Raw genomic sequence first — 23370 nt, forward strand, 5'->3', positions numbered from 1 at the left:
GCTGGAAATTAATGGCAACAAAATGCTGCACTTTTCTGAATTGTCACCTGAGCTGGTAGTTAGATAGTTTTTTTTTTTTTTTCGATAGTAACTTTTGACACAAACATGACTGAAAGCTCAGTCAACACGTGAGGTGACAGGAGCTCACCTCGAATCTTGCTGTGTTCTGCTTGATAGCTGCAGGTGAAGTTTCTAGAACTTTACACATCAGAACAGATTCTGCACGCTCTCTTGGGAGGCTTTATCTGTATATAAAGCAGAAGTCTATGAGATAACCTTAAAAACTTTGTCCAAAAGTGTAGGGGCAGGCATTTGCAGCAGTGGTTAAGACGCTGTGTGGGATACCCAGGCCTCTCTGCCTTGAAATAAAATACATATGTACATACACACATACATATGCACATATGTTAAGCAAATAAGTTCATTTGGGTGCAAAAATATTCTTAAATCCATGCTTATTCTTTTCATAAAATGCCTATTCCACGAACTCTTTGAAGACTGCCCTTTGAATAGGTTTCAAATCTTTTGCACTAAAATAAATTTAAGTTTTAATCCCATTCCCATGAACTTTTCAAATACTTTCATGTGACTATGATTGAGAGATTCAGCTAAGTTTTAAGTCCTTTCATGTTGAAGAGCTTTCGAGTTGGTGTATGGATGTACAAAATCCTAATCCCCACCTCCACTCCTAAGATAGAAAGGAATGGGGGGCGGAACAGAGCAGGCAAGCAGGAGCGGCTTCTTCCAGCCACAGCAACTTTCACATTTATCCCAGGCTTTTTGATCCAAAGTTATGCTCTTCTATGATATAGGAAGGGCAAAGGAAGCATTTTAAGTTTAATGAGAAGCCTACTTGATAGGCAAGTGGATATTATTTTACTCAATTTATAGATGAGGAAACCAGGGCTATGAGGAGGGATTTGCCCAAAGTGATCAAGCTTACCGTTAAGCCAGTGTTTGCAGTCAGACATCCTCACTCCAAGTCCAGATGCCTTTAAGTGCTGTGCACCACACTGCCACAGTTCTCTGGGCATACATGAACGCACTGTGGCTGTTTTAAGAAGGCTCAGTGTGGAAATCAGAATTGTTATACTGGCAGTTGTTACAAATTGACAACCTTTCCAAACTCAAATACCTAGAACATGGCATTTTTCTTCACCAGCTGTAGTCCCTCTTAGTGGCAGCAATTGGTTCTGACTTAGCTATATGGGCTAATTAAAAGCCCATGGTCCATAACTTATCAAATTGCATGTTAGGCCTGGAAGGAACAAAACAGGGTAACCACATGAAATAAACTGGAAAATCTGAATTTGAAACGTGTCTTTTGGAGGCCCTTAAAGAGTCCTCGAGGATAGAAATTCATCGATGACAAATGGCTGTTAGAGTTTTACAAACACAGAGGACCACTGCCTGCCAGACCCCACCCTCTAACAGCACCAGGCAAGGGCTGTGAGAGAGGCTGCCCGAGCCAGCAGAGGATGCCCCGGAAGGCTTCTAGAGCAGGTGTCAGAGCTCCACCGTGGAGAGGATAGAAGGGGACACCCAGCAGCCTGGGCTGCAGCAGCATGTGGACATTTGCTAGAACAAGCCACGTGAATAAGCCACGTTTGGCAGTAGTCTGGCATGCCGCTGAAAGCAGCAAAGTCATTTGCCCTGATTCCAAACGAAATGACCTTACATTGGCAATATTCCAACTCAAGGCAGTAAATAAGCAAAATTTACGCAGCCTTCTGGCTGTTCCCATGAAACAGCAAAGTTGCTCACTTTCCTAGGACAACACCTACACGTCTCCGCCACAGCTTTCTAACTTCCCCAGCTCACTGCACATGGCTGCCCATGGTCGCACTCTGCTGCTGTAAGTAGGTTCTTCGGTTCTCTCTGGAGCTTCCACTTCCCTCCTCTCTGATTCCCTAAAAACATGTCCTAAGAGCAAGGATAACATTTGAGTAATCATCCCAGAAATCTGAAATGCAAGAGAAATACCCTTTGAACAATTACAAAAGATTGTTACCTTCTCTGGGAATGCAAAGAGGGTTTTAGTAACAGCCTCTTAAAACTTGAGGTAAGAAGTGGTGGCTTTATTTTTAAAATTATATGTATGCAGTAACAATTAGAAGACTGCTTATTTTCTGTGTCTCAAAATAATCAATAAAAAAATGAGGTTTCACAACAAACGTTTTGGATTTATTGAAATCACATGAACAAAACCACATGGATGCCCAGGCAATCAAAATAAATAAATTAGGAATGAAAAAAGGGTATCCATTTAACAAGACATTTTGCATTTGGCAATCGAATTATATCTGATTTGCACAAAGGACACTCCCTGAGGGGGAGAAAGGTAATAATAGTTAAGTGAACCCTAAGGAAGTCCTCAGAAAGCTCTTCCTGTGTTCTCATTAGTTCTCATTTTCTCTATTGCTGACACAATGACCTTTCCACCCACGCACTTGGTGGGGAGAAGGAGTCTCTTAGGAAACAGCAGCTAGAGCACAAGAGCCATAGAATCCAAAACCAAGTCAGTCCAAGTCTCTTGTGTTAGCGCCACCTGAAGGAGACCCCCTTTAAGCTTTCATTTATTTTTCACTCTGGCCACGAGCCTTGCTGTGTTCCTCTGCATCCTTGACTCCTGATGGAATGTTGCAAAGGTCCTTGAAACTCCCAGTGGCAGGTTCCCAAGAATCAGATTTAAAAAAAAAACTGTAACTTAAAAAAAAAAGATTTATTTTTTATTGGCAAGGCAGATATATAGAGAGAAGAGACAGAGAGGAAGATCCTCCTTCGATGGTTCACACCCCAAGCAGCCGCAACGTCCGGAGCTGAACCAATCAGAAGCCAGGAGGCTCTTCTGGGTCTCCCACGTGGGTGCAGGGTCCCATGGCTTTGGGCCGTCCTAGACCGCCCTCCCAGGTCGCAGACAGGGAGCTGGATGGGAAGTGGAGCTGCCAGGATTAGAACCGGTGTCCATTTGGGATCCTGGCACGTTCAAGGTGAGGACTTTAGCCACTACGCTATGGCGCTGGGCCTAAGACCCCATCACTTTTGTGGCTGTGTGCCCAGGAGAACAGAATATCCTAGGGGCAGCTCAGCCTCCCCCACCCATGACCTTGGAAAAATCACTTCTCTTGTCCAAACCTGTTTCCCATCTGTAAAATGCGCTAAATAGGGAAGACCCCTCCACTTGTCATGAGCATAACAGGCAAACATCTATTGCAGGGACCTGAAAGGACATGGTAAGCATTTCACAAGTATCTGATGAATTGGAGATTGCTATGTTCTGGGGAAATACAGGTTGTGATCAGAGTTGGTACATGTGTGACTTAAACTGATGAGGAAAGTGCTCATCCTGTCTGTGGGCAACACATTCAGGTAGATAATGGCACATTCTCAACTCCATGGCCTTGCCCAGCATTATAACTGCTTTCTTTCATGGTATTGCAAAATACCAACAGCAGTTGATTTAGTTCCAGTTACTTACTTACTCACTTATCAGGTGAAGAACCCTATGAGTTAGGTATATATAGCATACAGTGGTATAGGCAATAATATATTATTTTTAAGGTTTATTTTTATTTATTTGGAAGCAGAGCAATGGAGAAAGATATCTTCCATCTGCTGGTTTTCTCCCTCCAAATAGCTGAAACAACCAGTGCTGGACCATGCCTAACCCAGAAGCCAGGAACTCCACCCAGGCCTGGTACATGGTCACGGGGGCCCAAGGACATGTGTGGTCTTCCATTGTTTCCCAGGCATATTAGCAAGGAACTAGATTGAAAGTGGAAAAGATGAGACATGAAGCAGTATCCATATAGAATGCCAGCATCACGGGCAGTGGTTTAATACAGTGTGCCACAATGCCAGTTCATCCGTAATACAAGAAGATGACTAGAAATTTTGACTTGATTAAACAACCGTATTGACCTCTTTAAACCAGTAATTTTTTGTGGGACAAAGGTTCTCCAACTTGGTCTCACATTATAATCACCTAGGGTTTCTCAAAGACCTGATGCCAGGATGCCCAGGGCATACCAATTAAACCTAGATCTCCTGGGATGAAACCCAGCCATCAGAAGTAAAATGGAAGTGTAAAATTGCACCAAAACTCCAGAAGAATACATGGGATAAGGCAGGTTAACAATTTGAAAATAAAAATGCAATGGTAGCAACACATTTGAGATATTACAAAAAGGGTCCTTTGATCCTAATCACAAATTAAAAAAATTTTCTAAAATGTTAGTTAAATTTATGAACTTATAATTAATTTATTTACAGAGAGAGAAAAGAAGAGAAATAGACCTGTTTCATCCACTTAATGGCCACAATGGCCAGAGCTCAGCCAAATCAAAGCCGGGAGCCAGCAAATAGAAACTTCTTTTGTGTCTGCTTTGTCAGTCCAGGGGTCTGAGCACTTAGGCCATCCTCTGCTGCATCCCCAGGCCCATGACCAGGAAGCTGGATTGAAAGTAGAGCTGCTGAGACTTGAACCAATGGCTTTACTCTATGTCCCAAGTGCTAATCCCACTACCCCACATTTCTACCAATAAGGCACCATTGGGTGAACTGATTGTTCTCCATTTCACAAAATGATCAAACTCTATTATTTGGGGGACTTGAATTGTGCAATAGTGGGTTGAACTGCTGCCCTGAGATGCTGTTATCCCATACTGAAGCAACAGTTGATGTCCTGGTTACTCCACTTCTGATCCATCTTCCTGCTAATATGCTTGGGAAGGCAAGAGAAAGGTGCTGGAGTACTTAGGATGGAGGATTGCTCTGTGTGTAACTGCCTTTCAAATAAATAAATAAACTTTAAAAATAAAAGATTCTAAAAGAGAAAACAAGCAAAAGAATATGAAAAGGAAACAAGACGAGGAACCTCGGGGCACCTTCATCCTGTGTCCAAGTGCCTGGATTCAAGCCTCAGTTCCACCTCGATACCAACTTCCTGTTTCTGCATACATTTCAATTAATCAGGTCCCTGCCAGTGGCTCCTGGCATTGGTTTGTCCCAGCCCTGGGTGTTACAAGCAATTGGGAAACAAATCAACATATGAGAGATGTCTCTTTCATCTGTTTGTCTGTCTCACTCCACCTGTGTCTTTGCTTGTCAAATAAATTAATTAAATTTTCACAGAAAAATAGGGACACATTCATCTAAATTTTTCAGAAATTGGATGAACTCCAATGACTCTGTAATAATGTATAAAAACACTTCTCTGTGCACTTCTCAATGACATGGTTTCACTTTCCTTTCGGATACCTTGCCTTGCCCTCTGCTTGCTCCAAAGTAGATCTTCATTTACTGTCCTTTTTCAGTGGAGCTGCAAGCACAGAGAATGCACAGGGTCATTGTGACAAAAGTCCAAAGTCCTGTGGTGCTGTGCAGCTGGGGATGGTTAACCAGAACCATGAGGCAGCACATAGAAAGGTGAGATTGAACTGCCCTTGATGGGGACTCTAATGAACTTGGAATTGTTTAAAACTGAAGCTGAAGATCCCGGCAGTGAACCGTGCAAGCCTGCCATGCTGCTCATAAATGTATCGATATTATATAGAGTCTGGCAATGAGTAGGCTGAAAACCAGATCTGTGATTCAAAACCAAAAGTTCATGCGGGAAAGGGGATTTTCTAAAGCATGACCCTTGAAATCGTTTCCCCACGGACAGAGGGGAATTCACTCTACTGAATGACTTCACATCCCAGCCCTCCCTGCTTCTCAGCCCCCGCCAGACCTCCCCACAGCTCTTGCCAGCAAGCCCTGGAGAAATGGAACGCAGGAGGTTCAGTCTCCTACAGACAGCTGTGAGAGTTCATTTTCCATTTTGCAAACTAATTTTGTCCTTGTCAGTTGCAATGCTCTGCCAAGTGGTGAATGGCAATTTCTACATCAAAAACTACTAACCTCAAACCGCAACCAGCCCACGTCAAACTTCAGAAACAACTTCCCAACGTGAACGTATGGCAATGATACTATAACTGTTTGCAAAATACTGCCAGGTTTGTCACGTTGAGAAAATTCATTGCACATTTTTGGCACATAATCTCTTCTGAATAATGGTGATAAAGATGTATATATAAAAATGTATGTTTTAATGGCACTATTTATTTTATTGATGCAAGACAGTAAGTTAACTAAATCTCTGTCATGAATCCGTATGACACAGGTACAATTTAGATCCCAGCAAAGCCAATTCTTTATGTCTTTTAATCCAATTAGATTGAAAGGCTCTGAAATTTATGTAGAGATGTTACAGGCTATTTTGTTGCATGTGTGTCTGTGTATGTGAGAGAGAGGGGGAGGGAGTGTGTGTGTGTGAGAGAGAGAGAGTATAATGTGTGTGTATGTATGTGTGTGTGAGACAGAGAGAGAGAGTATATGTGTGTGTGTGTATTAGCTATTCTCTGAGACCCCCCCTATTTCACTGGGGGAAAAAAACATCCTGAAATGTCCTAAGATTTAGGAAGTCAAAAGCATCTCTGACAACTTGTGAGAGTTGTTTTGCTATTTTCATTGCTTCAACGTGAACTAATAACCCAAGGGAACCGCAAGCCTTCACCAGAATTTAACATGAGAAGACTGAGTGTGTAGGCCCTAGCAGAAGAGGGTTGCTGGAAGCTCTCCCAGCTGAGAAATGACAGTGAAGTCCATAGCCTTGGAGGTAGGAAAGCGACTTCCTGGTTCAGCTGGCAGCATGAGACAAGGCAGGTAAAGGTAAAATTCTGGCAAATGTGGCAAGGGTGACATTGTCCAGCAAGCACTAGATCTTCCTTAGAAAGTAGAGGCTGCGCCTGTGCAAATGCAGCTGTTTTTTTTGTTTGTTTGTTTTGTTTTGCTTTGCTTTTTTCTGTCTTATCACACTCAGCCTGCCCCATACAGAAATACACCATTGGCCCCAGGGCGACTTCATGCTGGGTGAACCAGGCTCTGTGTGTGCTGCCTGGAGCCCCAGCCCTTACAGGTCAGGTGGCTGTATCCAGAGTTGGTTTCCCAGGATCCCCTGGACTGTGAGTCTTGAGGTTTCCCAAGAGCCCCTCAAAAGTGCACCCGATCCCTTTCATTGAACTCCAAGTGCTTCACAGGTTCCACTAAGTCCCACCCACATTTCTTTTAGGTATAATTCTTCTAGGTATTTTCAATCCCTAACTCAACTCTCCATGCCCCTTCACCACTGTGCATCTTGCATCATAGAAACGTAGCATTTTGACTTCACGTTTCTGCAGCCTTTTGACAATCAAAAACCATACTAGGAAATGCCCTTGACTGTGTAGCATAGTGTAGAACGAATCATACTGTTGGACGTGGTTCATTCCTGACTTGACCCCTGTGTAACCTTGAACAAAAGTTATCCCTTTGCTCGTCTTCAAGATGGGGCTACTCCTGCCAATTGGAGATGATAGTCTGAGAATGATGGGATCGTCTGCGTACATCGTTAACACAGGTGACTCCTGGTGTCATCTCCCCTCCCTGTGTTTCTCTTTTCATTTGTCTCTCCTACACCTCAAAACAAGTCTTACTCCTTTCCTGTTCAGCTTTCCCCCAGCAAAGGTTCAAAACAATCCCCGTTCCCCCACAGGCAAACTGCTTCATTTCCACCCACTATTCCTGTCTCTTCCTTTCTGCCAGTTTCTCACCCTAGCACCACAGTTATGCTTCAATTGCTTTTGTCTATAAAGGAAAACATTCACTTGATCTGCTTTCTGTTGTGTTTATCTGACTGTTTTTTAATACCAAGCTCCATGTAAAGCTTTTTGCCTAAGGGAACCTAGAACTCTGTTAAGATGGTTGGTAGTATAGTTACAGTTTTGGGGTGAGGCACAGCATGCCTAACTTTACCAGGGTGACCATTCATTCACGTAGAACCCCAGGCTTGCCAGAAGCATGCTACTCAGGATCGTGTTGCAGCAGGATGTAAGAGAGATCATGCCAGACAAGTCTAGGGTATTTTAAGGAGTCTTTATTAACCAAGCTTGGTGATGGCAGGGCCCACTAGAAATTAACAAATGACAAGTCCAGTGGCAATCCAGTCTGAATCAAAATCCTGAGAGGAAGAAATGATTATTACTGTGAATCCTGTCCATTAAAATGAAGACCCATGTCCCAGCTTCCCCAGCAATATGTAATCCTAAGAGACATGCAGTTAACAGCCTGGACACACTTAGAAAGCTGTAAACATTCACCTTTTCCTGGCTTCTCTGTCCACATTCCATCACTCTCCTGGAAAGTACACAGATTAGAAACATAAAGACTCTTAACATTTCTACTGCCCACCCAAGCAGTGAAGAGAGGGTGAGGAACACAGACATACAGTGGCCATGTTCAGTGGCTACCTCTGTCCTTGGGGTCTGTCTGTAGGGAGCCAGAGAGCAGGCAGGTACTGGGGAAGTTGGAATGCCAGAGTGATAGAAGCACGTGACCAAGAAAGTGAGCCCCCTCCCTACCATGGGCCTTTATGGGGGCTTGCAAGGGCAATGGCTAAGCAACAGCACAATCCCACCCCCCTCAGGTTCCAGGTGATGATAGTTGAGCATCACAGGTGGACAAAAAGAACCAGGTAAGTAGAGGAGGCATGGCCTTCAAGTTCGTGAGCCTGAACTAGCTCCCTAAGCTCATAGCAGTGTCATCCCGTGGCGAATGTTTAAGTAGTTTCAATAATTGAACTTAAAGAGGCTTATTTGGTCTACCAGTTAAGACATCCACAGCCCTATTGAAATATCTGGGTTCAACAGGCACTCCAACTGTGATAATTCAGACCCATGAAGAGAGTGGTATTGGCTCAAGTGATTGGGTTTCTGTCAGCCATGGGGCAGACTGTGAGTTCCTCACTGTCAACTTCAGCCTGACTGAGCCCCAACCATTGCAGGTATTTTGCGTATCTCTCCTCACTTCCTCTCAAATAAGAAGAAATATATTTAAAAAAAAATAACTTTGGGCCTGGCATGGTAGCCTAATGGCTGAAATCTTCATCTTGCATGTACCAGGATGCCATGTGGGCACCAGTTCATATCCTGGCTGCTCCACTTTCATTTTGGCTCTCTGCTTGTGACCTGGAAAATCAGTTGAGGACAGCCCAAAGTCTTAGGGACCCTGTACCCACGTGAGACACCTGGAGGAGTCTCTTGACTCCTGGCTTCATGTCGGCTGAGCTCTGGCCATTGAGGTCAGTTGGGGAGTGAGCCAGTGGATGGAAGATCTTTATCTCTGCCTCTACTTCTCTCTGTAAATGTGACTTTTCAATAAAAATAAAAATAAATCTTAAAACAGAATTACTTTGGTTTACAAGGGAAGTTGTGTGACTAGAATTCCAAGGGCCTGTTTTTTTCATCCATTGTATAAAAGCATTTTATAGACACCACTGATTTTGTCCCATGTTTCAAACTTTGGGTCAAACCTCCTAATTGTTTGGGATTATAATTCACCTTCTGTCTTTCACATGCAGAACAGGATAGTGCACTGTAGGAAAGAGAAAGAGAACGAGAGAAAGAAAGAAAGAAAGAAGAAAGGAAGGAAGGAAAGGAAGGAAGGGAGGAAGGAAGGAAGGAAGGAAGGAAGGAAGGAAGGAAGGAAGGAAGGAAGAAGAAAGAAAGAAAGAAAGAAAGAAAGAAAGAAAGAAAGAAAGAAAGAGAAAGAAAGAAAGAAAGAAAGAAAGAAAGAAAGAAAGAAAGAAAGAAAGAAAGAAAGAGTAGAAAATAAATAATAAGGGGAAGGAAACCCTTTACACTTCTTATCTTTGCATTTCTCTTACTGAAAAGCAATGCTCAGTCATAATTGAGACTGACAGCTTTAATGTGGACCTTTGTGGTCAGACTTTTCCTGGGCTCTAAGCTTTGTCTGCCGTTGCTCTCCCGCACGAATCTCCCACATGAACTCTTAAAAAGAGGGGAACCAGTAGACTCCTTGTTTACCAAGCATGCCTGTGGATTCCCGATTCCCACTTGGGTACACCGTTCTCCAAAATCTCACCTTACTTCCTATCTTCCCATCAACATCCTCCTTATTAGGGGCCAGGTTAGGCCTCTGTCCCATGAAGTCTCCTCTGTTTGCTCACAACAGAACATGTCCCTATCCCATTCTCTCTCCTCTGAACTCCTCTGATGTTTCTGCCTGAGCGAGGAGGATGTGCTGCCTGTGACAATTTTCTCTCATTGTTGACTCGTTCCATTTCTGGGTCCAGCGTCTGTGTACTTTGCCCCTCGTTAGCTCGGGCAGATATCATTGCTGCTTCCCATGCCTTGCCAATCAGCCCTTGTCACCATATGTACTTTGTATATCCCTGTTCCCTTAGCTCACCAAGTATTATCCAACTCAATGTCTAATTTCTGGCTCTTTCTACAATGCGGAAGTTTATTTTAAATTCACTGTACATTAGTAGAAAACCTGTCTCCAGTTTGGTGTCAAATTTGTCTCAAGTATATGAGTAACTCCTTCTAATCAGTGATGTGCTCCTGAATGTCAAACATTTAAAATCCATTCTATATAGACACTGAACCAAGTGCTTTGCATTAAACATTGCAGAAAAGGTTGGTAAAAGAGGGTAAGAATTATATAAACATATGCATAATATATATACATATATGTCTAAACTATATTAGTGTAGGTATTTATGCCTGTAATAACTAAACACCAAGAAATATAAATAGTACAATTTGATGCAAAGAAAATCCACTACAAGTGGTGCTTAATTGGAGGAAAATATCTTGACCAGGTCATTAGGACCCAAGTTTGAAGGGAGCACAGGGCTCAGAAGAGAAGAGTCCAGAAGGGCAGAACTCCTCATTCCCCACCACCCACTATGGCTCCTGATAGGAGACATGCAGTTGGTATTATGTGAATAAGTGAATGGCCAAATGCTGAAGAAAATGCTATATCTATCTGGAGAGACCAGCTCATGTAATTAGAGCAAGTACGTCATATTTTAAATAATGTGTATTTCCGGGCTATGACAAGAGCTATGAACAAAATGAATGAAAGGAGAGAATAAAAACATGGGCATCGAAGATTTTAGTTTTAATAGACTGTAACACTCTTATCCACCACACTTTATTATCCATCCATTTATTAGACAAATAATTTATTAGACATCTACTATGGATTTCTATACCATGCTAAGACCTTGGAATTCCATAGTGTGCAAAGCAGTCTTTTCCTTCAAGGCTCGTGGAGCATTTCCGTCGTGAATGAGTAAGTGGTGGCTCATGCTCATGGCCCCGGTTATGGCTATTCTGGCAGTATTTAATGCAGGAGAGCAATTTGCCAAGCCTCAGTCATAGGCAGTCATGGCAAGAAGCAGAATGAGCTGCAGTGTGGAGGATGTCATCCTGACAGGTGATTTGAAGGCAACAGGGATGGTTGTAATCTTAAGGAAGAACTTTCCTCTTGGCAGGTGGCCTGGGATTATGTGCAGCCGTGATACAAACCTGCATTTGTTTATAGCCCTGTAGGAGTACAGCTTACCAGTATTCTTGGTTTTCAGTCAAAAGGGTGGAGTAGGAAAAAAAAAAAAAGAGAGAATCATCTTGCCTTTTTTTTTTTTAAATTGTCTAGGTTAAATTGTTTGCTAACATCTGTTTCTAGAGCCATGATTGTAAACAGATTTTTACTAGAAACCAGAAACAGAATTTTTCTTTTCCCTTTAATTTAGAGGAAATAAAACCTTTGGGGTCAGATGACAAAGAGAGGATGCATTGTAGAGCAGATGTGGCTGTGACTGATACACACGTGCTTTCAACACCAGTGCTCCCTCAGAGGACGCCAGTTGCTTTATTTTTGACATCCTAAGACTTCTAACATCACTGTCTGGTAGTGGAAGAATTTGGTCTCATTTTCTGTTTATCTAATTTTTCCTTCTTTCTCTTCTCTTCCCCTCCTCCCCCTCTCGCTTGCTCTCTTTATTTTTTTTTTCTCCCAGGATGATGGTCTCCCAGAAAATGAGCATCAGCTGTCAGTAGCTGGAAAGATCAAGAAGCATTTCAACACTGGGCCCAAGCCGAACAGCACAGCCGCTGGAGTTTCTGTCATAGCAGTAAGCATCTGAAATATCCACCTGTAACTTTTTTTTTTTTTTAAAGCAACAACCCACTTAAGAGACAGGCTTCACTCAGGAGACTCCACCCAGAGACAGCAGAATGGGTCATTTCTTTAAGACTGACTGCACCGTAGGAGGTGTGAGGCTGATCTGTACATTCTGGGTTTCTGCAGCTCAAGTCCCTGGGCTCACATCATTATCCAGCACCTCCAGGGTGTCTATGTTGCAGTCTATGTTAATTTCATTTTTTTAAAAAAAATAGAAACCTCCCCCACACTGGACTCTGCCAATGCAAACATTTTGGCTCTAAGCAAAGAGATCAGAATGCCCCTTGGTCAGGACCTGGAGACAAAAGGTGAGCTGAGAGAGCCGCCATGGCAGGGAAAGATTCGAGCTCCATAGATCTTTGTTGTAGACCTGAACAAAAGCCTACACATGGCAGGAAGCTCCCGCAGTCAGAGGTTTTAGTAAGAGCAAGAGCTGTGAACATCCAATGAGGTCATGACGTCTGGCTCCTTAGCAATTTCTGTTCTTACAGTTGAAGTCTTTCAGCATTCACCCTTTTATGGATGCGAGCACACGGAGATGCATCCCTTTTTTCCTGTTCTACACACGCAGACATTCACTACATGCAATTTGCTAACAGCTCTAGGCAAGGATTAAATTGGGCTGAGAAATAATGAAACCTCAGACTTCCTGGTGTCATTTTCTTAGAGTAAATATATTCAAGGACCAGATTGCTTGAATTTTTAATAATTTCCTCTTTTCTCAGAGTAAATCTGAACAGCATATTCCATGGGAAAAGAAAAATCACTTGAGCTGTTTTTTCTTTTCTGAACGAAAAACGACAGACACTACAATGTGAAATTTTCAGAAAACCTTTATGCTGTTAAACAGTACCTCACGCTGATGAGCGGTGCTGAATGTTTCACTCCTGTAGATGCTTTTCATCTTCTTTCTTTCTTTTTTAGTCCAGAGCTAGAGCTCCAGCTAGCGCTAAAGATAAATAAATGACCTATTTAGTACAACTGATCCCAGAAATAGGATACTGAATATTTGACGTGGGCTTCTAAAGTGTGCGCAGTGTACGAACACGTAGACACATGCTGTTGTCCTGTTCATAGTTCGTGTTTCTCACTTAAATCCCTTTCAAAAGTGAGCTTCAGGCAGGTGTGTAGTGACCGGCATGGGAGGAAGCTGGTCGCACTAATCTGAGTGCGTACCCTTGCAGAGGTTGCCCAGGGTAGCTGAGGTTTTTAAAACCCCAAGTTGTTCTCCAGGCCCACTCTCTTTAGTTCTTAAAAAAAAAAAAATTCAACTCAGATGTCAATATTCATCCCTGTGTTTTGTAGATTGCCAGGATTCTTTGTCATCAACTGCCATTCAGTCAATCGTTTTGGCACATAGTGGTCTCATGGTAATTCTCCACTAAGCCGGACATGGTAGACTCCGCTTTCATTGTTCAGTCTATTCCAAACACTGGATTCCATAGTTTTCTTTTGGAATGGACTGCCAGCACGCTTGTCCATGAAAAGGACTGCTTTTCCGCTCCTGCGCTGGAAGGCACCTTTCCCACCTCAGTCATTTTGAGTTTTGTTTCTTTTTCTGCTGGTCTTTTGTTTTTGTTAGTCTTTGGTTCAGTTTGCCTTGGCTGCTTGATGATGCGTTGCTCACACTGTCCTGGGAGGCTGGCAGTGACTGAGACAGGAGCTACACGGACATTTCCAGTTGACAGATGGCACACATTTGACAGGAAATTCGATTTTAATAAGATCTGGATACATTTTGAAACCTAATCCATAAGAGTTTATTAAAACTTCATCTAAGAGTATCTCAAAACACTCCAGTGAGTATTTGGAAATCAAATTTCCACTGATTTTTCTCCCTCCATCATGCTTGGACCATTGTAAATGCAATTTTATTGCCGCTTTCTCAGTTCATCATTCACGTGTTTGCCATGACACAGGCACAAAATGGACTGTGTGTTGTCATGTCGAGGTCCATGGTAGTCGCACACTTATTTAACCTCCATTATGCACTACAAACTTAAAATGTAATAATTATTATTCATGTAAATTTAAGATAATTGGCTCATTTGAGAAAAAAAATCCATCCTGTAAAGTGCGTTATCCAGTCTTTAGCACCACTCACAAGTTAACTGCTCTCATTAGCATGTCAAGCATAAAGCAGAGCAGTCGCGTAATTTCCCTTGTATCGGAGAAACTGGGCTGCCCTCATGTGTGCTTGTGCGTGTTTCCTCCCGAGCATCCTCCAGAAGCTCTGTGAGGTCACAGGTCATAGGGCAGCGCTGGGAAGTAGAAATCGGCTAGCAAGGTGCCCCTTGTTATTAATTCCAAAATGTTGGATAAATCCATTTCTGTTTCATAACAATCTTTCCATTCAAAGTACCCAGGTAAAGTATTACATGAAAGAGAAGCCTTGGTGTTAAAATAACATTCTAACCCAAACTACAGTTTGACTACCAAAAAGCAGTATTTTGTAGTGAGGAAGAATGTAAGCAGGAATGAGAATTCTCCTTCGTAAGTGGGGTATTCTAGAAAGAGCATTTGACAACTTTAAAAAAAAATCAACGTAATTATTCATTCACAGTAGTTAATGTAGCACCAGCACAGTAATGACTTCTATTGATGGACTTAGGAAAAAAAAAAACATTTTCAACAAATATTCTATTTGGACAGTTTTTTCCTTTGGCATCTATATTCTCTCCAGAGGCCACAAAATGGTATTTTTTTTTGTTTTAAAATCCACTGATGTGGGATTTTTTTTTAATCACATATACCCTTTAAAAAGTTCTTTAAAATTTTCAAAGACACAGTGTTTGTTTTTTGTTTTGTTTCAGGAAATCAGCACAAATCTGGTCTTGAACTAGTAATTTTCCTTCTGTGGTTAGAAATCTAACTACCTACTGGAGATCAACGATATTTATAAAGAATTCATGAAATGTTTTTCTATCTTAATGTGACGTTTAAAAAGCACACTGTCGTGGCAGAGGCTCCGTGTGCACAGCTTCATTTTTTTCCCACAAGCATACCTCCACGTGTGCTTGTGGCCCTGAGCTCTGGTGGGTGTGTGATGTTGCCATTTTCTTCCTTGCTTCCCAGCCCAGACATTGCTATGACTAATGACAGATGCTAACTTTATAGTAAGGTTGCCAGGAGGCCACCTTTGTCTAGCAGAGCAGTGACCAGCTGCAGGCTCACAGGGGTCCCGCAGTTCTTGTGGAAGGTGGGAAGGTGTTCCCACACAGGTCAAGCCGTGGGACGAGACAGAGGCCTGACACTGCCCTGGGAACTGCAGCACTCGGCCCGCTGGGAGGACTCCATTGTTCTCCGCCTTTCCCCACTTGTTGGGAGATTAAAAGGAGAGGGGAGAAAGGCAGGACAGGGAAAGTGAAACAAAAGGTTATTAAAATGCAATTTATAGACGTAAAATGAAATTAGAGATGACATTTTAACGGTGGACTTTTTGAGAGCTGAGGGAAGAAGGGAGGTATTATTAGATTTGCTCAGCTTGATGAAGAACCGATGACTAAGATGTCAGTTCCAATTTATTTTTCCTCATTTAATGCTGTTTATTATTTTAACTGATAATTTTCTAATGCTTTAAAGTTCTTCTTTTGCATTTTGCTCATGCAAATAGAACATTTCAGTTTAATTGAACAAATCCATACTAATCAGCATGCACAAGATCCTGATCCTGGGAAGCCCGGTTCTAAATGAGACCTTAAATCTTGTTATGTAACCTTTTGCCTCTAGATGGCGGTAGAGAACTAGTTAATAAGTAGCCACCTTCGTGGACTAAAAACCCAGGGCACACCTTCCTCCAAGAAGCAGGTGTACTTCAGGTTTTTTTTCCAAACAATGAAATGTACATCTTTTAAAATAGGAAAGCCTCATATTGCCTTCCACCAGCACCAAGAGGCCTCGTTTATAATTAGAACACCCGATCTTTTGAGTGGTTTTGAGTTTTAAATACCTTGTAGCTGGTATGTTTTTGAAATGCCTTTGTGAATGTGGATGCAGGGACTGCCATGAGCATCGCAGCACTGTACCATTCCACAGAACACATGAGCCTGTCCCTAGAGACAGGCAGCCTCTCAGGGGCAGAACAGGAAAGTGGGCACACAGCGTGGTGATTCTTCTTCTGTTTGGGGGTGGAATGTGGATTCCCAGGTAGCCAAAGGCCAGAATGAACAATGTTGAACACATGCATGACCTGCTATTTATTGCACTTTTGGATAATTAGGAGTACTTAACTGTTTGCGCTCTTTATAAACAAAGATATTTTAATTTTCATTGATTTTCTTATTTTTGGAGAGAAAATTTACTGACTGCATTATGTTGTGTCTCTTTAGTTCAGAAATGTAATTGATACACTTTGAGGAGTAGCTCTGATTTGAAGATGAGTTCATAAAGAAATGTATGGGTTTTCAAAATGGGATTCTTTGCTTGTTTTATTTCATATTTGCAAGGCCCTCAAAGTTCAACTTGTGTCCAATCTGCTTTCTCTTAGGTGGCTAATGCTGATTTAAGTACATTATTTAATTATAAAGTGTTTTCCATTCTATGGCATATTAAGGGGTGTTTATATCTTTTTGAAATTGCAAGGACCTTATTAAGTGTGCATTCAGAAACTGCTTTGACGCCCTCGATCTAACAAATTGGCCTCTGAGAGAGCCCTGAGGGACTAGTGTCTTATTTGCTTTTTGTTTTGCTTTGTTTCCAATGTGCGGATTTAAGCCCTTAGCTAGTTTCCCTGCAGAAGAGGCATGGTGACTATGTATACCTACATAGCTAATGAAGAACAGCTTGGTCTGGAGTCTGAACTCTTTAGCACAATGTTGATCCACTGAGTTGCCCCATTTCTCTCTGCTCAGCTGGACCACGGGTTTACCATCAAGAGATCAGGGTCTTTGGACTACTACCAACAACCAGGAATGTATTGGATAAGGTATGAGATGGTGCAGCTCAACAGTCAGTGTCTCCATGGCAACGTGCTGGCAGTCTCCATTAACCAGTTCCTTCAGTGGATAAACATGCTTTTGATTTGTTATCCAGTCCATATGCTGCTTTATCAGTTTCATTTTAATCTTGATTGAGATGCCACACCCCCTCATTCCTTTTTTTCACCCATTATTCACACTGACATTTGCCAGCTTTCTTTCCATTGCACATGCTCAGTATCAGTTTCCCTTCTGGTTAAAAGGACAGTATATTTAGTGCTAATACCAAAGAATTTTCTTGATGTTGCTGATTAAAGCAATGATTTCTGGTGCTCTTCTGTCCCTTGATAAATGGGAGAACAGTAGCACAGTAGTGTCTGTTCTATAGAAGCATATACTGTCATTTTAAAGTCATCAAGCCCAACCTTGACCTTCTGAGATGGATGAAACAATGCATTTACACCTTAGCAGTAGAAGCGCCTGGAGGACAATGGGCTATAGAATGCATTGTGTGTGTTGATAATCTTGTGTTTTCCAATTCTCCACCTTTTTGTTTCGTTTTTGTTTTCTTGTTACCTCTCTTCCCTGGAAATCCTTTTATGTACTAGCTATTGCATGAATTTACTTTTCAGTATTTGTAACTGTCAGATTATTTAGCTGGCTTCTCTGTTCAAGCAAAAAAAAAAAAAAAAGAAAAAAGAAAAGAAAAGAAAAAGTCTATGGGGAGGGATTGATTTTTTTCTAACTGGGTGAAGAATTCTATCCAGTCGTGTTCTATTCTAATCAATGACCCTGGTGTCTCCTTCAGGAAATATCGTTTGTATCTCTTTAGTCACAAACAGGATGGGTTTTGATGGCTTCTCCCTCTTAATGTTTTCCCAAGTGATCTCCAGGTAAAGCTCCATGTCTTAGCACTTGCCAAGAAAAATGCACTGGTTTTGGCATGGTTTTTCCCAAATGCTGGAGCCTGTCGTGGTAATGCAGTGACTGTTTTACAGATTGCACTGCCAAGATTTACGGGAAAAGAAAAATTAGATATGGATGTATATGTGTGTGTATATATATATATGTATGTATATGTATTACATATATAATATATAATTTTAGCACCCAGCGTTTACTCCTAATGATTTTTATCATTATACACTCACTCATGACAAAGAACTTAAGAAAGCCAGAAAAGGGCATGTTGTGACAAATCATTTTAAAAAATGCTAAAATTGTGATTTCCAAGTCTGTGTAAATTAAGGAAACACCCAAACCTCAATAGGTTATTTTTAAAAGTCATTTTGACTGAGAAAGCTGTTTATCTCTTTCACATTGACATATCTGTAGGAGCTGCGCAGCCAACTTCTTATTGAACTAAGTAAATCAGGCATTCTAGATGTAGAACTTTGGCTTTTTTCTTTAACTACTGGGGAGGGGCAGTTGAATTAATCCTACCTTGCCTTTATTCAGACTCTGATTTCTGCACTTTTTTACATGGAAGATGACTCCTGAATCCTTTACTTTGTATCAGAAGGTAGCATACACAGAGAAGCCCATACAGCCCACAGGCGTGCCTGGAAGCGGCACTAACTGAGCGGCACTAACCTGCAGCTCGGGGCTGTGCAGGTTCCTCACGCCCCAGGGGCTTCCCCCAGGCTCTCCTAGGAGGGTCACTTTAGCTCAGGGGTAAATACTGACCCTGGTCTTTATCCATGCTAATTAACCTTGCCTGGTTTGTACTTTCTATAAACCGCAACACATCAGGCTCCAAGCTTTCTTTAATTGTACATCTCCAATCCTCAGGCACATTAACCAGACTTATGTGTGTAGAGTTGACATACAGTTACAAACAGGCATCAAGCATGTCTAATTACAGTTATGCATATTTGTCTAACAAAAATCACATGTCTAAATTCATCTCATTTATCCCCCCCAAAAAGCTGAATTTACAGAAAATTAAGTGATTCAAAGGTAAGAGTAAAATTCTAAGTAGCTACAATAATTAATAAATATAACTACTAAGCATAAAAAGGCCACTTAAGAAAAATCCTCGTGATGGTTCCCATCCGCAGACAAAATGACACATCCCTGAATAATGGGCAGGAGCAGATGGGAGATAATCTCTTTTTTCTTCAACACATAAACTGCTCTGTTTTCCAGCTGGGGGCAGTAACAACAATGTTTATAGTTAATGCTGTACTAAACAGCGCGCCCAGTATGTAAAGCTAAATTGGAGAAAGGATGCTAAAAATTCATTGGCGTATATGCTTAATTAGGAAGTTTTATAATGCCATTTAGCCCCAGAATGAACACACTCTCCTCACTGATTGCAAATGCTTGCCTTTTGTCTCCACGGAAATGGGAGCATTTGTCTAACCACAGTGGCAGCCAATTTGCCAACATAAACAATCGTTCCAGGTGAATATCCCCGTCCTGGTTGTTGTGTTTACAAGTGCTTGTAGCTTATTTCGCCACTCAGAACAGAACACTTGGGAGTCTGTCCTCGCTTGCGTTTTGGAAAGCAGCTCGCATCAGGGGTGAGGCTGGAAAAATCATCTCCTTGGGGTGCCTCGAATTGGCATGTCCCTCCTAATTGGCTTTTTTGGTGATTGTGGAGAAGTGGTGGGGGTCCATTCCCACCTTCTGTCCTTCATTCTCTGCCTCCTCCGAGAGCTACTTCCAAGCTATAGCTGGGGGAGCAACATCTTCTGCTTGGTGCATTTATCTGGGAGACTTTGCCCCTGTCACACAGAGAGGCGGGGGAATGCATGTGAGCCTTGAGTTCATTGGGCTAGTCCACACCCGTGGATATCAGGAATCTGTCATTTTCCCTGCTGCAAAGCACTGGAAAGCATTTAGATCTGCCACACTTGACTCCTGCTCAGAATGTGTCCCCCTCCAAAGAGGACGCCGTCTCGGTCTCATACAATTCTACCTTTCCCCAGTGGCAGTATTAGTCAAAAAACAAGTCTGCATCTTCAACATGCAGGCCAGGGCAACAGCCCGAATGGGGTAACCCAATTATATAAAGCAAATATCAGAACAAGACAGGAGCCTAACCACATTAAATAAGATAAAACAGGGAGGCAAGCTAGAACAAAAGTGTGGTTGGTTCCCAGGCATGAGGAGACTAAAATGTGCATATTGGATGTAAGCACCATCCTGAAACAGTGAGTAATGAGGCAGAGCGGTGGCAGCATCGCACTGTCTTTGCGAAGCTGTTAACTCTTCTCATGCTTGCTTGTTAAAAGGAATGGGGTCAGTTAAATGCATCTTGCTCGATGCAGGCTTGAAAGAACCATTTCTATGGAAGCCAAAGAGGAACCACAGTGTGGTGTGAGCAGGGCTCTGGGACTGGCTTCAACCCAAAGCCAGCAAACATGCACAGCGAGTAGCCATGTGATGCAGGCTTGCTGGATGGTGGGCGAGTTGCCTTGGTTTTGAGTGAGAACATGCTCCCTGCTGAGTGTCAGAGCACTGCCAGAAGGGCAGCTGCCTCTGTTCCTGCAAGGGATGATCCACACTCCATCCCCTCGTTGGGCTCTCCTTGCAGCAGAGAGGTGGGAAGAGCATAGCAAAGGCAGAGCTGTGGACTTCCAAACCACTCCGACTGCCTGGAGAAAGCAGTTTGAGGATAGCAGTGAGGGCAGGTCTAACAGTTGTCCCTTGATACCCAAGGATGAGTTAGTGGGTCAAGAGGTTCAAAAGACAAATGATTCTTAGGTCTGCTGCAGCATATAAGGCCCCAAACCATTGCTGAAACAAACAAGGGAATACTGACCATCTTGACTCACACTGCTGGAGGTTTGTTTTCATTATGCTTTGTTTTGCTTTCAGAAGTCACTTAAGAGAAAAATGTAGAGAGGTACCTGGGTCTCTATAAGTTAATGCGCTTGTTCTCAGATGCAAGGAAATACCATGGCATTCTGTGTTCTATTCACTGTGTATAAATTGAAATGAGATTTTATACATATTTCTGATACTTAATGATTCGGGATTGATTATGTGGTACTGTTTTTACTTTGATTTAAAAGTCAACAGCTGCATTCTTCCCTACATATTTATTCCTGCCCTCCTTTGCCAGTATTCCTGAGTAACATGCATTGGCACAATGTACCTGTAGCAGGTGTGAATCTGTGGGAAGGAGTATGTGATAAAGAACTTAATTGTAAATATCATATGCATTTATTTGACCAAGAATGAATGTAGATGTCTGTACACTGGGGTCAACCAATTCCTAAATGCCTATCAAACACATTCCACTTTAAGGAACTGAAGTTCTGAAAACCCCAATGGAATGGACCTTATTGCAGATCTGCCACCCCAGGGTTCAGAGAGAGGGTAGCTTTGCGGGGAGACGCTTTGGGTGGGGATCCCAACTGCCCCCCTTTGTGCGTGGTGACTTTGAGCACCTTATATTCTTCCTGTGCTTCTCAATTTCCTTACCTATAAAAAGGAGGTGGGGTTATCCGTTGTCCAGATCTATGGTGAGGATCCAGCCAGGGGCTTATGCACAGGTATTTCCCAGAGAGGCTCACAAAAAGTTCCTTTGTACCTTCCTCACTTCCAAGAGATAACTCACTGACTCACCCATAGCAACAGGTCTTCCTGAGAAAAACCCATCACTTTCCAGTTTAGAGTTGTTCTTATCAAAGTAGAACCATGAGCCTTCCTGATGCTCTAATTTAGATGGACCGCAGAGTCACTTATTATATATGGACGTATTTTAATATAATATTAAATTTGAATTGAAGGAGACATAGCCAAAAATCCTGAGAAGGCTTAAGTTCAAGGCAAACTATAGCCAAACACCAAATTTAGCCCATAGCTTGTTTTGGCAAATAAAGTAGTACTGAAACACAAGCACTTACACTCATTCACAAACCAACAATCCTAAGTTCAGCAAGGCTACAATTGTACAAGGCAAGGAGTAAGCGCTCACTTGAGAGTCCTGGATTCCCAGCAGTTTTCTAAAGGCAAACCACTCCTCTGGCTGTTCCTCAGTAAGTAGTGTGGTGAACAACATGGCAGCTCAGTATGGCTTCTTGAAGTCCAAGCTCAGCCGCCAACCACATGACTGTAATTCTAATCCTCTGATAGGAGGCCATCAGAAACGCATTGCAAAGCAAGGCCCATCTGAAATTCAGCTAACATAAGGTCAGCAAGAGAAGCCTATGTTTAAGGTAAGCAGGCTGACAAAGCCCAGGCCAGCTCTCCCAAGAAGAAAATGCAATAATACATAAGACAGTCACACTGAAAAAGTAGCATGGAAGGCTGCTCGGTTGCATCCCAGAAAGGTCTCTGTGGCCATTAGAGGTCATTCGTACTCTAGGAAAGAACCACTTCATGTCTGCAAATACTGTGCAGCTCCTCATGAGGCCTCAAAAAAGCTATGAAAACAAAGCAAACCAGATAAGCATAAAATGAGAAGGGTGGACATTTCAGTCAATTTGTCAGCTTAATTTTACTAGCAAGCAAAGCATTTCCAAAATGGCAAGCAAATTGTAACTTAGTCCCTTTAGAGGGTGGGTAAGGAAAGGAGAGGGTTCCTAAGATTAATACCCCAGCAGCTGCACCCCCGGTTCCCTCTCCTAGGTAGTATGAATAATGGATAGGCTAAAAGGCAACATGCACAATAATGTTCTTTTATTAATGAAATGAAGACTATTTGTGATGGCTAGCAATAAATTAAGAAATGCAAAAACAGGAAAGCAGTCAACATTTGCCTCTGAAAAATGCAGTTACTTAAATCCAATAATTACTGCCATGACAGAAAACATTGGCTCACAACTGAAATGAGGTACATCCCTTTTGAATCCTGTGACTGCTGTACACCAGAGATATTTCTGATCCATAGACTTGCATGGGCTTTGTTAGCCGAGAGGAAAACACAACCCCTGTGGTAGATTGATGGTGATATGAAACATATTCATAGACTTGCATAGGTAAAAGCTTCCCCACATATCGTAGCCCCCTTTGGTCTATGAACCTGAAATGGGGGCTTTTTGTGGCTAGGAAACGCATCAAAGGGCACATAATTAGCTGAGATAGGACAAAAAGATAATTCGGCTGTCTCTTACCTACTTCTGTTTCCAAGGGCGTTAAACCAAAGCTACTAGACAAGAAAGGCATTGCAGAGATGTGGGGTGGCTCATAGTGGCAATAACACAGACAGTACCTTCATTCATATTCTCAATTCATTCCTGATCATTCTCCATGCTGTATTTTTCTCTAATGTGATAGAAAGACACCAGTAGGATACTTTATATGTGTTTATGCTGATGTCCAAATTCAGTGTCAGAAATAAGAATTTAAAATAACTGAGTGCTATGTGAATGACAGTGGCATGTTTGCCACTGAACAAATTCATTAAGTGTGACTACTGTGAGAATAAATC

The 23370-nt window shown here is 42.2% G+C and overlaps 1 protein-coding gene across 9 annotated transcripts in view; it reads left to right on the plus strand.

Annotated features, from left to right (window-relative positions):
* The window catches only part of DCLK1 (doublecortin like kinase 1), a 321237-nt gene that overhangs the window by 292101 nt on the left and 5766 nt on the right, over window positions 1–23370 (plus strand). For 5 of the 9 annotated variants that reach the window (XM_040991509.1, XM_040991511.1, XM_040991512.1 and 2 more), the window contains one exon: window positions 11906–12019. In XM_040991509.1, coding sequence (XP_040847443.1) covers window positions 11906–12019 — 114 coding nt within the window. Of the gene's footprint in view, window positions 1–11905; window positions 12020–16919; window positions 16994–23370 lie in introns of all 9 variants that reach the window. The other 4 variants (XM_040991510.1, XM_040991513.1, XM_040991516.1 and 1 more) reach the window with 1 other exon arrangement.

Source organism: Ochotona curzoniae, unplaced genomic scaffold, assembly GCF_017591425.1.
Source record: "Ochotona curzoniae isolate NIBS_2020 unplaced genomic scaffold, NIBS_Ocur_1.0 contig_64, whole genome shotgun sequence".
Classification (NCBI taxonomy): Eukaryota; Metazoa; Chordata; class Mammalia; order Lagomorpha; family Ochotonidae; genus Ochotona; species Ochotona curzoniae.